At 40.6% G+C, this 16621-nt stretch overlaps 1 protein-coding gene across 1 annotated transcript; it reads right to left on the bottom strand.

The window, feature by feature from the left end:
* Window positions 1–7431: 7431 nt before the first annotated feature.
* Window positions 7432–16418, bottom strand: kctd9a (potassium channel tetramerization domain containing 9a). Its single transcript, XM_086174310.1, has 12 exons — window positions 16279–16418; window positions 15870–15991; window positions 15743–15786; window positions 15554–15650; window positions 15363–15421; window positions 15128–15256; window positions 14962–15029; window positions 14782–14877; window positions 10224–10373; window positions 9821–9926; window positions 9605–9738; window positions 7432–8936 (listed from the first exon to the last, which is right to left on the bottom strand). Exons 1-12 carry the CDS (start codon window positions 16324–16326, stop codon window positions 8820–8822), a joined length of 1170 nt encoding a protein of 389 aa, XP_086030436.1. The 5' UTR covers window positions 16327–16418; the 3' UTR covers window positions 7432–8819.
* Window positions 16419–16621: the final 203 nt, after the last annotated feature.

The raw sequence follows: 16621 nt of genomic DNA, 5'->3' as shown, positions 1-16621 counted from the left end.
CAGTGTGATGCTGGGGGTGAACTCAGGTGTTGGGAAACTCAGCCTCAGGGTGGCACAGGCCAGTGTCTCCCTGAGTCGGTCCCAAGCCTGGATAAATTCAGAGGGCTGCGGCAGGAAGGGCACCCGGCATAAAACTTTTGCCAAAACCAAATATGCGAATCAAACCGAACAAGGAAGATCAAGAGGACAAAGGCAGAACAGAGGACAAAGTGGTGGAAGCTGAAAAAGGGAGGAGTGCTGTATGGTTTTCAGGGAGGATTTGAGAAAGGGTCTGGGTGGTAAGGGTGAGCTTCCAGATGATTGGACAGCAACAGCTAGTGTTATCAGGGAGACAGGTAGGAGAGTACTTGGTGTGTGGTCTGGAAGGAAAGTGGGTAAGGACACTTGGTAGTGGAATGAGGAAGTGCAGGAGTATATATAGAGACAGTGGTTAGCAAAGAAGAAGTGGGACATTGAGGGGGCTGAAGAGACCAGACAGGGAGATACGGGGTAAGGTAAAGATAGAAGGAAAAGGCAAAACAAAGGGCGTACGATGACTTGTATGGTCGGTTGGACAGTAGGGAGGGATAGAATGATCTATCCAGAGTGGTGGAAAGGATGGTGGAGGTATGCGCAGGAAAGGAGAGGAATGAAGGTTAGTCACAGCAAGATAGAGTATATGTGTGTGAATGAGAGGAACCCAGGTGGAAAGGTAAGCTACAGGGGAGTGGAGAGGAGATCAAGAAGTTGGAGGATTTCAGGTACTTGGGATCAATAGTCCGAAGTAGTGGAGAGTGTGGAAAAGAGGTAAAGAGACGGGTTCAAGGAGGTTGGAATGGGTGGAGAAAAGTGTCAGAGGTACTGTGTGATAGAAGACAGCCAGAAAGAAAGGAAAGGTGTGAAGACAGTGGTGTATGCTGTATGGCCTGGAAACAGTTACAGGGACAAAAAAAAAAGAACAGGAGGCAGACCTGGAGGTCACGGAGATGAAGATGTTGAAGTTCTCTTTGGGAGTGACCAGGATGGATAGGATCAGGAATGAGTCTATCAGAGGACCAGCACATGTTAGATGCTTTGGAGAGAAGGTCAGAGAAGCCAGACTGAGATGGTTCGGTCATGTACAGAGGAGGGATAGTGAATTTATTGGTAGACAGATGATGGAATTGAAGCCAGAGGAAGACTAAAGAGAAGATTTATGGGTGTAGTGAGAGAGGATATGAAAGTAGTTGGTGTGAGAGAAGAGGATACAGAGAATAGGGTTAGATGGAAAAGGTTGATTTGCTGTGGCAACCCCTGAAGAGAAAGGCCAAAAGGGGTACTGTGGCCCTGTCTTAATCAAAGACTGGAGCTGGCTGTGGATCAGGCACTGGCGGGGGGAACAAAAGACTTCCAGGCCTTCCTTCACAACCTATAATCATTGTATAGCCAGTTGCCAAAAAACATGCAGCAGCTAAGCCAGTGTGCTCACAATTTACACATTTATATTTACAATTTATGAACTTGGACTCTTCACAATCACAGCAAACAAAGCACAGCCCAGTGTCACAACCAACAGAAAAGAGAATAACAATATGCTTCCAAATCAAATTACAGAAGCAAACTGACTGCAAAGAATGCTGCAAACTCCCCCTTTGTCAGCTCAGTTGGACCACTATGCATGCAGTGGGAAGTGAAGAAGTGAAGTGAAGTTAAGTGAAGTGAAGTGAAGAGAAGTGAAGCATGTGAAGACCTGGCTGATCAAAGGAAGAAGAGCAGCTCACACAAGTGGCATGGCTCGCCACCACTCAGAGGAGGATAACAATTTTAGGCCACTGTGGAGAATCTTTTAGGTGATGTGTTTTGATGAGAGGACGTTCCCCTGTTCTTCAGATGATGTATTCTTTATTAATCCCTCCAGGGGAAAACCCATCATGGAAGAACCATGAGCAGTAGGCTGCCGTCCACCAGCACCAGTTAGGGGTTCTGTGTCTTGCTCAACAACAGCTCGACACAGGCGGGAATTGAACCAGGAATGTTCTGCCTCCTGCGCCACGCCGCCCTTATTAATATTTCAATTGGAATAAATAGTTTACATATTGTCAAGTGTTTTTATTTTTTGCCTACTCTTTCGGCCTACAGTAAAATATTGAAATGTTTGTTTGAGTTTTGACCTTACTTTTTGAAAATGCATTAATAGTAATTGTATCTGCAAGAACTTAAATCTACTATCATCCTTATAAATAACTAAAATAAGTTTTGACAGACATTGTAACTCAAGCAACATTTTGTGGATAACTTAGCAAGGGTGTTGGTTTATCTGTCTAAATAGTAACATAAAGTAATACCTTAGTGTATACAGTGGGAAGAACAAGTATTTGATACAATGATTTTCAGCTTCTCCCATTGGCAAAGCATGTAGAGGTCTGCAATTTTTATCATAGGTACTATTCAACTGTGAGTGACAGAATCTATAACAAAAATCCAGGAAAACACATTGTATGATTAAGTAATTTATTTGCTTTTTATTGCGTGACATAAGTATCTTGTACATCAGAAAAGCAGAACTTCATATTTGGTACAGAAACCTTTGTTGACAATTACAGAGATCAGATGTTTCCTGTAGTTCTTCACCAGGTTTGCACACACACACTCCAGCAGGGATTTTGGCCCTCTCCTCCATACAGATCTTCTCCAGATCTTTCACATTTCAGTACAGTCGCTGGGCAATATGGACTTTCAGCTCCCTCCAAAGATTTTCTATTGGGTTCAGGTCTGAAGACTGGCTGGGCCACTCCACGACCTTAAAATGCTTCTTATGGCGCAACTCCTTAGTTTCCCTGACTGTGTGTTTCGGTTCGTTGTCATGCTGGAAGACCCAGCTATGACCAATCTTCAAGGCTCTCACTGAGGGAAGGAGGTTGTTGTCCAAGGTTTTGGGATACATGGCTCCATCCATCCTCCCCTCGTTACGTTACAGTCATTCTGGCCCCTTGGCAGAAAATCATCCCCAAAGAATGACCTTTCCACCTCCATGCTTCACGTTTGGGATGGAGTTCTTGGGGTTGTACCCATCCTTCTTCTTCCTTCAAAAACAGAAAGTGGAGTTTAGACCAAAAAGCTCTATTTTTGTCTCATCCGACCACATGACCTTCTTCCATTCCTCCTCTGGATCATCCAGATGGTCTGTGGTAAACTTCAGACGTCGTATTACTAATGGTTTTCTTTGAAACTGTGGTCCCAGCTCTCTTCAGGTCATTGACCAGGTCCAGCCATGCAGTTCTGGACTGATGCCTTACCTTCCTCATGATCACTAATGCCCCGCAAGGGGAGATCTAGCATGGAGCCCCAGACTGAGGAAGATTGACCATCATCTTGAACTTCTTTCATTTCCTAGTCATTGTACCAACAGTTGTTGCCTTCCCACCAAGCTGTTTGCCTATTGTACTGTAGCCCATCCCAGCGTTGTGCAGGTCTATAATTTTATCCCTGATGTCCTTACACAGCTCTCTGGTCATGGCCATTGTGAAGAGGTCGGAGTTTGTTTGATTGAGTGTGTGGACATATGTCTTTTATACAGGTAACAAGTTTATTCTGGTGCAGTTTATGCAGTTGGAGAACCCCTCATGGGCTTCTTAATGAAGAAGTAATAAGTCTGTGCAAGACACAATTCTTACTGCTTGGTTGGGGATGAAATACTTATGCCATGCAATAAAAAGCAAATTGATTATTTAATAATCATACAATGTGATTTCTGTATTTTTGTTTTTGATTCTGTCACTCAAAGTTGAAGAGTACCTATTATAAAAATGACAGACCTCTATTTGCTTTGCAAGTGGAAAAGGTGAAAGTTCAGCAGTGTACCAAATATCAAATTGTTCTCGGCACTGTATGTGGTACTGGCAACAACTGAGTCTTTGAGAACACTGAACTCCTGGTACTTTATGCTTTACTTGCACCTGTCAATGTTCTCAATATGTATTGCAAACTGACAGGCTGGGTTAAAAAACAAAGAATAATACTATGCCATTTTCAATCCATCACAATACAAATTTGGAACAAATGCAACCTCATATTTTGTTTGTAGAGTTAAATTGCACTATTTTTGTAGATACTTGTAGATTCCACAGGATCTTCTTGATCATAGTTATCATTTCTTGATCTTTAGTTCATTGCACAAGACCTGTACTAACCAACTGCCTCCAACCTGAAATTGTGTGATAAAGCCAGTCCTGCGCTTACATTAGCCACTGCACAGCAGGAAGATTTTAGATCGATCCTGTTGCCTGTCACTCAAATTGTCTATTGATCAGACTGTCACAGGCATCACTCACAGACGTACTAATCCATCACTCTAGATTATGTTGAATTTGTTCTGCACATAAAACAGAAAAAAGAAGCAGAAGGAAAACTAACAGAACTGAAAGCCAGCCCCTGCCTTTGTCTACAACCCCTGTCTGACTTGTTCTGGGTGCCTGCCTTGGTCTATCTGTCTTGTGGCATGACTGTGACCTTTGGTCAATGTTGACATGTGTCCTTCATTTGCATGGTACATTAAATATCCGCAGGTTGCAATGCAATGCACTTACACTGCCATTTGAGTTTTATTTGCATAGACTGACACATGCAAACCACACGTCTTAATTTTTCTACATTTACATGATATGAAAAGGAATCTGTATTTTGCAAGTTATAAATCAACTGGTTTTAGGGTGGTGAGTCATGAAAACAGAGTACCGCTAATTCTAAAGAAGACATTTTTCTCAACGTGGATAGACCTTTATAGAGTAATGCCATGCTGATATCCATCCCAGGACAGCTCAACACACAGATATCCACAGATCTGTCTGCACCCTGCTACTCACCCAAAGAGGTCAGCAACTCAAACCAGGACCCAGTGACTACTGTTTGTAGACTTCTTTTGTTTTACACAGTCTACACATTAGCCTTACAATTAGGTATTAGGGTTTCAACTCAGATGAGTCCCCCTGATTCTTACCGTTGCTCCACAAACGACACCCACATAATGACGCATAGATTAACATAACAACCCTATTCGACCATATTGCTATGCAACAACTTACTCATTCAGATAACAAACCCTGTCAACCAAGTCCAACACTCAAGAAATTACATACTAGAAACCTCCCCAGTCTGTTGGAACTGAGGAAGCCTCTCAGATGATAGATGAAACTTGTTCAAGGAGAAAAACCAAGTCCTTTTGCCATGATAAGATCTGTCAATGACTGGTAATTTTATCAAATTGATCATTGCACATATAAATACTAACTTTTAATTAAATTATTGTATTTAAATGTATTTGTCAAATATTGCAAAGGTCAAAGATAGAACAAAGTAATCTACATTACAAAAAAAACCTACCTGCTTGTGTTTGTGTTTGGAACACAAAAGAAAGCAATCAGCATTGTCAAAATATGATTTATTTGTACAATGACATTATTTTTTAAAGATTCTGCATCCATCGTCAGTGTCTGTAACACAGCCCTGTAAGTACACGGGATAAAATAATGTTTAGAAAAAAACAGAAGAAGTGGCATTATTGATAATAGTACATTTATATGGTGTGGACCAGTATTCTGACCCTTACGGTCACATAGGTCAGGTAACGCAGCTATTGAAGAGCAGCTATTGATGAGCAGGCATCAAGAATGGCTAAAACCCAAACTCACACATGAGGACTCCTTTTTTAAGACTTTCAGAGACATCACATTAAGTCTATATCCATGATCTACACAAACACAAATGATTCGTTATTGTTAAGTGTCTGTTTCTGCAATAGAGCGACAGCCAGAGCAATTAAAAAGTCTTTCAATCCACTAATTTTGTAACATTTTTCTTTTGTGTGTGCCACAGGATTTTTTTCATCAAAAAATGTGCCATGCTTCACAAAAGGTAGAAAAACGCTGGTCTATATATTAGTTTCCCCCCCCGTTTTAGCGATGTCATCTGCGTAAACCCTCTCAAACATACAACTCACTCATCTATTTGTCCCACCTTGTCTCCTACAAGAGCTCTATAAGTATAAGTGCCCATTGGGGGTGAGATGGGTGACACTTGCTGTGTGACATATTGACTGGTGAACCCCCTCTTCCTATGTCAGCCACACACACATGCACAAGTAAACTCTTCTCAGCTTACAATGAGATGCAGAAAACTAAACAAAAATTAGAAAAGAAAGTGACTTACAAGAATCTCTTTTATTCTCAACATTTTCGCAAAAGGCAGGACATATGCACAGCTACAGATACTACAGGACTTGTCAAATTGTGGAAATCCCTCCGCCATCTGTGAAGAAAGCATAATAATAATAAATCAGGGACTTGGAAGGAATTGCTAAAAACCAACTGCCATAACCATGATACTGTTAGATACTTACACTGCCCCACATATCTGAGCGTCTGTCTAACGCCCTCTTTCCCCCTGGGTTCAGTCCATATGACCAGTGCTGAAAGCTGCCCAGAGGCACTAATGCCCCAAAAAGCAGCAGCAACATTGGAAAGCCTTTCATCCCTTTTCTGAGGAAAAAAACAACATCATTTTGCCCAATCATGCCCCTCAGTTAACATTACAAACACTGATATGCTCTTAATTTTCAGGTTCTCTGATTAATTCAACCCAATGTTTGAAATTTACCCTCTGAGCGAAAAGTAAGCAGGTTCACTGTGTTCTTATCTGCTGTCTTCCTTGAATGATGCTGCTATCAAATTTTCAAAGACTTAAATAGGGTCCTTTCCTGTCAAAAGTCCCACACTTCACAGCAGGGGAGGGGCAAAGTGGGATTAAGTAACACTAACAGAAATCCAGAGGCTTTAGAGTTTTTCCTATGTGTTTATTTCAATTGATAAGCTTTGTGAAACTTTGTGGTGAGCTAGATTTTTGACCAAGAAGATTTTAGATGATAGAGAGCATGACAGGCATACAATTGTGACTTGCAGACTCCCAGTAGCAGTCTACACCCATGCCTATGCACTCTCAAATTTAATATTGGTCAGAAAAACATTGTTGAGTTTAATTCAAACATGTAACACTTGCAAATTGGTCTTTGACCCCTTTGGATAGGGGCATCCTTTTATTGTGAGATAGAATGTTATTTGTATGACAAATAGGTCATACTAACTTTGGAATTTGACCACCATATTTCAACAAGTTCCTCCTTGATTTTAAGTGGCTATATTTGTCAAATAGAATGAAATTCCCCCAAGCATATCTGATATATGCTGTAATGACAATGGGCTGGATGTGAGATTGATGTGACCCTGACCACCAAAATCGAATTATTCTTTTCTTGAGAGCATATGAAAGAGTGGGACAAATTTAAAGGAAAACTCTCAGGGCATGCATCTGAGAGACATTGGATTCCCAGGTAAGAGATAGACAAACAGACAACCCAACTATAAGCTACACTTCTAGTTAGTTGAAGCATAAAAAGAAAATTGGGGACAAAAACATTTTTTTCATAGCTGTTTATTTATAACAGTCATTAATGGAAATATATTTCCATGGTCAAGTGCAATAGTCATAGACAGAGAGAACTACAACCCTCCCTTGTCTACAAAAACCCCCAAACAGCCATTGTCCCATATTGCATTCAAAGAGATGTATTAAAATAAATAGCAATTAAGTATTTCCATTGATTTTCAATCGGATGGCAATATTGGCCTTCATCATTCATTCTCACAGGCTGGGTACCTACTATTAAACTGAGTGAATAGTATTGCATCTGAGTCGCTCTGAAATACAGCTAAAGGAACTTCACCAGTCAAAGACGAATACAGATCGTCACACATGCAAATCAACGCTTTCCTGTAACATTTGAAGTGGAAACAGCTGACAACACTGGTTCAATCATTTGTTGTTTTTTTAAGTTACATATTTGATTTACCTAAGTATACAACATTAATTTTTTTGGTGAATAGATACATGTTACAAAACAAACATATACTTGTGCAAATAAGTATGAATAAGTGATATAGGTCCTTACATAGAACATGTTCCAGGCAAACCCCCAAAATGACCACTACATATTAGAACATGATTTGCAGATTAATACACACTATTTTGAAAGTGTTGACTGTTGATGGGATTTGAAAAATAATGACACATTACTATACGCAGTCCCAAAGTTGAATGCATGCAGATGGATCACTAACAAGCCAGATAAAAGAGGTAGATTCATGGAAACAGCAAAGCAAGAGAAATCTTTTTTCTTTTATGAAAACAATATTCAAAGTATGAAAAAGAGAAACCTCACAGCTGTAGATCATGTATTGCATACCCAGGCTGTGTTGAAATTTAACCGTCGGCATAGTTTCACAGCAGGTTTGGGATGATGTGATTGTATGGCTTTGGCTTGCATTGCTTCCTTTATAGTGGATTGCATCCAGCAAAAGTAAGTTACATACTTTAAGAGTGATATACAGAGACAAGATTATTGGAAAGTGACTCCTTCATTTTCTGCTATAGCAGCAATCAATGAAGTGCTGAACTTCACTGCAAGCAGTCTAGTTTTATCTCCCATTAACATCAAGTAATATCAATATAAATAATGTGATATATATCTCTAGTGGGTATAGTTGCAAATAGACACCTTTACATACACTGGAGATATTTGGTGGAATATATGCAGCTGAATAAATGACACTTCTCCTACCCTTCAAACATACAGACAACCCTGGATAAACACTGTAGTGCAAGATATTTAAAGCTAACATAACATAGGTGGAACACCAAGGATGTGCATACCATAACCTGCTTTGTTAACAGGTGTAAGAACATTGCTAGTGGGAACGTACACTGTAGGAGACCGGGACTGTAGGTGTGTCTTTGTTAGTGTGTGTGTAGAGTTATCTGACACTTTGAGACATGTGCAGCGGTGTCAGCATCTCTTCAAAAATGGCTCCTTTCACATTGGAGCCCCTCAGATTGGCTTCTTGCAGGTCACAGCCAGACAGGTCACAATTCTGCAAGGATGTGACAGGTTCAACAACTGGATTAAACATCAGAAAACAAAGGTGTAACCAGCTAGTGTAAGCCTAGATGTAGTATAATATGCTATTGGTGTATTGTCAATTGACTCCAGGAGCTTTTTGTTAATTTTCAGGTGTGGCTTTGAACTTAAATATTTATTGTCAAATATCAATTTCCTGAGTAAGAATAAGAACAACTTTATTTATCCCGAAGGAAATTGTTGAGCAGTAGTCCATTCCGGTTGTGTGTCTTAACATTTTGTCAATGAGAAGCGACTTTTAACACAGGTATGTTTTTCCTCTTTCCTCAATCTACTTTTTGACTTTTGAGCTGTGGTGAATTGAGCTTTTGGAGATCATAACAAACTTAATCCATCAAATTCTAATCACATTATTCTTCAGTCCAAGTTTCAAAGGTTAATTTGTCATATGCCAGTTGACACACAGTCAACAATGCTGGGAAATGTTAAGGACAAGAAGCACCAATCTATATAATCCATCAATGATGCACACATTTTTCTTTAAGACAAACCCAGCGATTAATTTAGATCTGTTTTGTATCAACCTTTTCTGCTACAGCATTAGTGGGGCTCATAATTTATGTCAACACATCTGTTTCAGTGGGCCTTTTTAGAAATAATCTTATCCTGGCCTAGAATTACCTCAAGATCAGTCCCGGCTAAAGTGGCTCCCCGCAGGTTACAGTTCTTAAGCTTTGCATTTTTCAGAGTGGCCACACGCAGGTTAATGCCAGTCATTTGGCTTCCTTCCATGTCAACTCCTTTCAGGTTGGCACCTAATCATAAAAAAAAACCTTGGTGTAAATAAAATACAAGGGAGCAGCACCAACTGCTTTGACAAAATTTGTGATAAATTACCTTCAAGGTTGGCCTTCAGTCCAGATGGATCTTCAAAATTGCACCCTTTTAGAGAAGCTCCTTCAGCATTGGAGCAGAGCATTTTCACACCTTGTAAGTTAGCACCCTATGAACAAATAACACCAACAGCACTTTTACACATTACAGGATATGTATATATTCAGTTCTTGCGATAAAAAAAATCATGTTTAGTCATATTGCTATTTTCTCAACTGTGTTAATGTAAGCAAACAAATTAAAGAACAGATTACAGAGGGCATAAAGTGTGAAGAAGCTACCTAAACCCTCAGCCTATTGTTCACTAGCAGGAAGGTAAACAACTGAAAATAACACAAAACTGATAACAACTTCATATTCACATGAATCCCTTAACTTTGGTAAAAAAAACACCTTTGTGACTTACATCCAGGTTGGCTCCAGACAGATCAGCCCGCTCCAGGTTGGAACAGCACAGGTTGGCATGTGTCAGGTTACAGCGGCTGAGATTAGCCATCTTGAAATTAATGTAGCGCAAATCCAGGCGGGACAAGTCAGCTCCACTGAAATTAAGACCCTGAAATTATAATGAAGACATTTATGAACTACATTTCATAGCGTTCTTAAAATAATCACCCCAGTCATTCTTTCAAGTTGTTCAGAAAACACAAATAACTGATCCATATGTTGAATAAGGTATTAATTTAGTCGAAAAAATCATTTTTGTCAAAAAATTACATGGGCAATGATTTTAAGAAGATGACGACATCATAGATGTATTCAAAGTTTGCTGTGGGATAGAAAGTGAGTACATAAATGTGTAATGATAATAATGTCTACTATGTGAAATTATTCACTATTTGCTGTTTTATGTGTTTTCCATAACCATTTCAACAAAAACACATTTAATGACCGGATATAGAAATAAAAAACATTATCCAAAATTTCTAAAATGTTGTGTCAGCGATACATACTGCTTTGCACCTCCTTCCCCCAAAAAACAACACTTGCTGATGGGTGTTAAGAATAACATCCTTTCTTGAGGTTCTTTCTCATGGCATACATTAGGAACAAGTCTTACCAACTATAGATTGAAAAGATCGTTACTCCTACATTGACAGTTCAATTTACCATTAAAACAAACTCCAATTGAGCCAAACCAATATGGTTTATTTTCAGATTCTACAAATTCCAAATGAAACAATATGCCCAAGCAACATTGCTGAAATGCAGGAGATAAACATTGGTCCCTGTAATCAGCAATTCATCTTACTTTCTGTTACATCAAATTCAGTAAATATGGCACAAAATTATCAATATGCAATATTGAAAAAAACTGAGTTTGATGGCATTTCAGATAGATAAATAAATTCCCCAGCTTTATTGAAGTTCAGGATGATGTCAAGCTTATTTGTCCATTATAGGTTCTACGGCAACTTGAAAATGAAAATGAACAATGGCTGTGAAATTTGTCCTCTGTCTTCAGAATGAACCCCAGTTTGACTCCGACAGGGGACCTTTCTTTGAGGAGTTTACATGTTCTCCCAGTGTTTGCGTGGGTTTCCCTCGGGTTCTCTGGTTTCCTCCAAAAACATGCAACAGGTTAAATGGAAAAATTGGGAAAATTACCCAGATGTGTAAGTGAGAGAGCTAATGGTTGTCTGTCTCCATATGTGGCCTTGCGATTTACTGGTGACCAGTCCAGGGTGTACCTCGCCTCAAGCCCAATGGCACCTGGACAGGCTACAGCATCCCCCATGACTCTAAGTAGGATACGTGGCACCTAATGGATGGATGGATGGACCTTCCATTGAAGGGGCTTCAGGAAATACGACATCTTTCAGTCTTCATATGTACCTGATCTTCTACCTCTTTCAGCTTTCCCTTCAGGGGTTGCCACAGCGAATCAACCTTCTCCATCGAACCCTATTCTCTCTATCCTCCTCTCTCACACTAACTACCTTCATATCCTCTCTCACCACGTCCATAAATCTTCTCTTTGGTCTTCCTCGAGACCTCTTGCCTCGCAGCTCCAATTCCAGCATCTGTCTACCAATATATACTCACTATCCCTCCTTTGTACATAACCAAACCATCTCAGTCTGGCTTCTCTGATCTTCTCTCCGAAACATCTAACATGTGCTGTTCCTCTGATAGACTCATTCCTGATCCTATCCATTCTGGTCATTCCCAAAGAGAACCTCAACATCTTCATCTCTGCAACCTCTAGTTCTGCCTCCTGTCTTTTCGTCATTGGAACTGTTTCTAGGCCATACAGCATTGCTGATCTCACCACTGTCTTGTACACCTTTCCTTTCATTCTGGCCAATAGTCTTCTATCACATAGTACCCCTGACACTTTTCTCTATCCATTCCAACCTGCTTGAACCCATCTCTTCACCTCTTTTCCACATTCTCCGTTGCTCTGGATTGTTGACCCCAAGTACCTTAAATCCTCCAACTTCTTGATCTCCACTCCCTGTACCCTCACTGTTCCACTCGAGTTCCCGTCATTCACACATATATTCTGTCTTGCTGTGACTAACTTTCATTCCTCTACTTGGCAGAACATACCTCCACCTCTCTAGATTTCCCTCAACCAGTTCCCTGCTCTCCCTGCAGATCACAATGTCATCTGCAAACATCATGGTCCATGAAGTTTCCTGTCTAAGCTAATCTGCCAGCCTGTCCATTACCACGGCAAACAAGAAGGGGCTCAGAGCCCTGATGCCCTGATGCCCTGATGAAGTCCCACCAACACCTTGAACTTCTCTGTTACACCTACATCACACCTCACCACTGTCTCACAGCTAGCTATACATGTCTTGCACCAGTTTAACATACTTCTCTGCCACTCCAGACTTCCTTATACAATACCAGAGCTCCTCTCTTGGCACCCTGTCAAATGCTTTTTCTAGGTCTACAAAAACACAATGCAGCTCCCTCTGGCCTTCTCTGTACTTCTCTATTAGCATTCTCAAAGCAAATACTGCATCTGTAGTACTCTTTCTAGGCATGAAGCCATACTGCTGTTCACAAATGCTGACTTCTGCTCTCAGTCTAGTTTCCACTATTCTTTACCATATCTTCATTGTATGGCTCATAACTTTATCCCTCTATAGTTGCTGCAATTCTGCACTTCCCCCTTATTCAACAATTTCCTTCGGGATAAATAGAGTTGTTCTTATTCTTATTCTTATTCTTATTCTTATTCTTATTCTTATTCTTAAAAATAGGCACCATCTCAGTTAATCTCCATTCTTCAGGCATCTTCTCACTCTCTAAGATCCTGTTGAATAATCAAGTCAGAAACTCTACCACTGCCTCTCCGAGACACTTCCACACCTCCACAGGTATATCATCTGGACCAACTGCTTTTCCACTCTTCATCCTCTTCAATGCCTTCCTCACTTCACTTTTACTAATCTGTGCTACTTTGTGGTCTACAACAGTCACCTCTTTTACCCTTGTCTCTCTTTCATTTTCCACATTCATCAGCTCTTCAAAGTACTTCCCTTGACTCTTCCAGCATCTGTCAATACATTTCCCTCTCTATCCTTAATCACCTGGACCTGTTGTACATCCTTTCCATCATTATCTCTGTTTCGCCAACCTGTGCAGATCATTCTCACCCTCGTTACTACACAACCGAGCACACAGGTCATCGTACGCCCATTGTTTTGCCTTTGCTACCTCTATCTTTACCTTACGTTGTATCTCCCTGTACTCCTGTCTGGTCTCTTTCGTCCTGTCAGTATCCCACTTCTTCTTTGCTAACCACTGTCTCTGTATATACTCCTGCACTTCCTCATTCCACCATCAAGTCCCCTCATCCACTTTCCTTCCAGAAGACACACCAAGTACTCTTCTACCTGTCTCCCTGATAACAATAGCTGTTGCTGTCCAATCATCTGGAAGCTCTCACTGACCACCCAGACCTTTCTCAAATCCTCCCTGAAAACCATACAACACTCCTCCCTTTTCAGCTTCCACCACTTTGTCCTCTGCTCTGCCTTTGTCCTCTTGATCTCCCTTGTCACCAGTCATCCTACAGACCACCATCCTAAGCTGTCTGACTACACTCTCACCTACCACTACTTTGCAGTCACTGATCTCTTTCAGGTTACCTTGTTTATACAAGATGTAGTCTACCTGCATGCTCCTACCTCCGCCCTTATAAGTTACCCTATATTCCAGTCTTTTCTGGAAAAAAGTGTTCACTACAACCATTTCCATCCTTTTTGCAAAACCTACCACCATCTGTCCCTGTGCATTCCTCTCCTGGATAACAAACCTGCCCATCACTTCTTCATCACTTCTTTTACCTGCACCAACATGTCCATTGAAGTCTGTACCAATTGGGGATATTCTGCATCACTTCATCTAACTCATTCCAGAACTTCTCCTTCTCTTCAAATTCACATCCCACCTGTGGGGCATAGCCACTAACAACATTGAGCATCACACCTTCAATTTCCAGTTTCAGACTCATAAGTCTATCTGACATTCTTTTCACCTCCAGAACATTTCTAAAAAGCTCCTCCTTCAAGATATCTCCGACTCCATTTCTCTTGTCTTCTTGTCAGTATCATGATAGTACAACTTAAAGCCGGCTCCTAAGCTTCTAGCCTTACTACCTTTCCACCTGGTCTCCTGGACACACAGTATATCCACGTTCCTTCTCTGCATCATGTTGACTAACTCTCTACCTTTTCCTGTCATAGTCCCGATATTCAAAGTCCCTACTCTCAGTCCCAGGCTCTTTCCTTTCCTCTTCTCTCGCTGCTTCCAAACACCCCCCCCCTCCTTCTCCTTCAAAGAAGGGGAGGAGGAAAGGTACATACTTCAGGTAAATTATAGATACTCCCCGAATAACTATGTACCTTATTATCAGGTAGATACTTCATACCTGATAATAAGGTTAATATTGGGAATTGATACTGACATGATATACTGATTCATTGTATTTTTTTGCCACATTGTACCTGGCACCGTAGCTCAGACTTGGTGGGTGTTGCCAGCAGAAAACGTACAAACTCCTTACGGGAAATGGGAGAGTGGTCCTCAGGGGGCTGTGAGTTCTAGTGTGAAACCAGAAATATTGCAGCTTAATGGAAAAAGAGACCTCCATAACATTAAATGTATATAACCCGCCGTGCTAGTACCTTGATAGCTGCTTCCAGTTGTTCGGCAAGTTGTTCAATTCCAAAGAAACGAGCCTCCTCCAGGACACCTAGACAATACATGGTTAGCTTTGCTTTTTTAAACATTTCACTAAAGGCTTTTTAGACATCTTACGAAGTTAATCAAATTCCAAAACTCAATGCCTACCTCTTATATTTGTGCCTTCATTGATAATTAGCTGACCGTGTCTCAGGTAGTTGAGGATAGGCTCAAAGTATTCTGGACTTCGGTCAATAAGAAATGCTCCATGCTTGTCTTTCTTGTTGCCCCACACATCTGGGGTCAACAAAGATTCACAAAATCAATTACAGAGAACCACTCACAATTAAATTAATAGAAAATAGCTCTTACGCGGCTGTTTGGGCAAGCAGCCGTAACCAACCTTTCTCTCGAAACATGTGTGCAAGCATACTCTCTGGCTCTTTGCTGACCAACGTGCTCCTGCACACAAACAATGCAGAGAAGAACTCCATTAAAAAAGTATATAAACAAAAGACAATCATATATACTGAAATTTGGGATGATTAAATTATTTTAAGTGCACTAAAAGCAGCTTTAAGAACTACACAATACCTGGTTGTAGTAAAGAGACGACCACCAATATTAAGGGTCAACCAATCGGTGTGAGTTCCAAGCCTATCAGATGCAGCTTTAACCTCATTCTGAGGGTCTGAAGTTCGACAGAGACAAAAAAGACTCAATCAAACCCCAGTCCCTGTTCAGACACACACTGAAACAGCGGACACACTGGTGACAACTCACCATTGAATGGATCTCCTTCAGAGACATACAGCACATCATCGTCTCTAACAGAGGTAGAAAATGAACTCAAGTTAATTGACAGATTTATAATCCACTCAACATATTGCTGGTTGGCTTAGGATCTTACCTAATTAGGGAAATGTCATCTATGAGACCCCCTTTTCCATTGTACAAACAGGAGGCTTTGATTCCTAACTTGTTACTTGCTACTGACAGTAAGTCAGAAAAGGTTCCGTACACTGCTACAACCTAGGAGGGAACATCACTGACTTTAAAACGGGCTCAATTAATATACGAGTAGTCTGACAGAACGATGATCCGATGGTCTAGTGCAACAAGAAGAGTCGCATTTATCATTAAATGAGGTGGCAAAGATTGATCTATTACTCCAGAAAATGCACTTATTAGTACGAGCAAAGCTCAATGAATGGCTTTAGCAGTAACGTTGACTGTGTGGCTGTGATTAAATGTTCTTTAAAGGCCAATCATTCTGCGGGCCGAAACTATTGCCACGTTATAGACTGGTTATTATTTACCTTGCCATTTTTGGATGTTCCGTTAACAAATAATGTCACTCTTCTCATTCTTTGAGCTCTGTGGTTGCAACCGCTTTGTTGAAATTTTGACAATTATCAGGAACCTACCAGCTAACGCTCCCCGAATCAAGCTGGTTAGCTCGAAGGATCAGACAATAATACGAGACAAAGGGTGCCTTTAAGAACAATCGGAAAGAGCAAAGTTTGAGTGTCCCTGGTAATAAATCGGAACCGAAAGGCGGAGCTGTTTGGTTGTCACCCTTTGTCTATTTTATCATAACTTCATTTTGGTCAACCAGAAAACGATTTACATTCATGGTATGTTGTAAATATGTTTCTAAAT

The sequence above is a fragment of the Fistularia commersonii genome, chromosome 26 (genome assembly GCF_037954325.1).
Source record: "Fistularia commersonii isolate RoL2024-O1a breed Wild chromosome 26, RoL_Fcom_v1.0, whole genome shotgun sequence".
Taxonomy (NCBI): domain Eukaryota; kingdom Metazoa; phylum Chordata; class Actinopteri; order Syngnathiformes; family Fistulariidae; genus Fistularia; species Fistularia commersonii.
The sequence above is the reverse complement of the archived record's forward strand: the minus strand, read 5'-3'. Positions and strand labels throughout refer to the sequence as shown.

Excerpts from the sequence above, each read along its gene's own strand:
- kctd9a (XM_086174310.1), bottom strand. The coding sequence starts at position 16,326 with ATGAGAAGAGTGACATTATTTGTTAACGGAACATCCAAAAATGGCAAG. Across the intron at positions 15,992-16,278 it reads GAACATCCAAAAATGGCAAG|GTTGTAGCAGTGTACGGAAC; the intron begins GTAAATAATAAC and ends GTTCCCTCCTAG. Across the intron at positions 15,030-15,127 it reads TGAAGGCACAAATATAAGAG|GTGTCCTGGAGGAGGCTCGT; the intron begins GTAGGCATTGAG and ends TGTATTGTCTAG.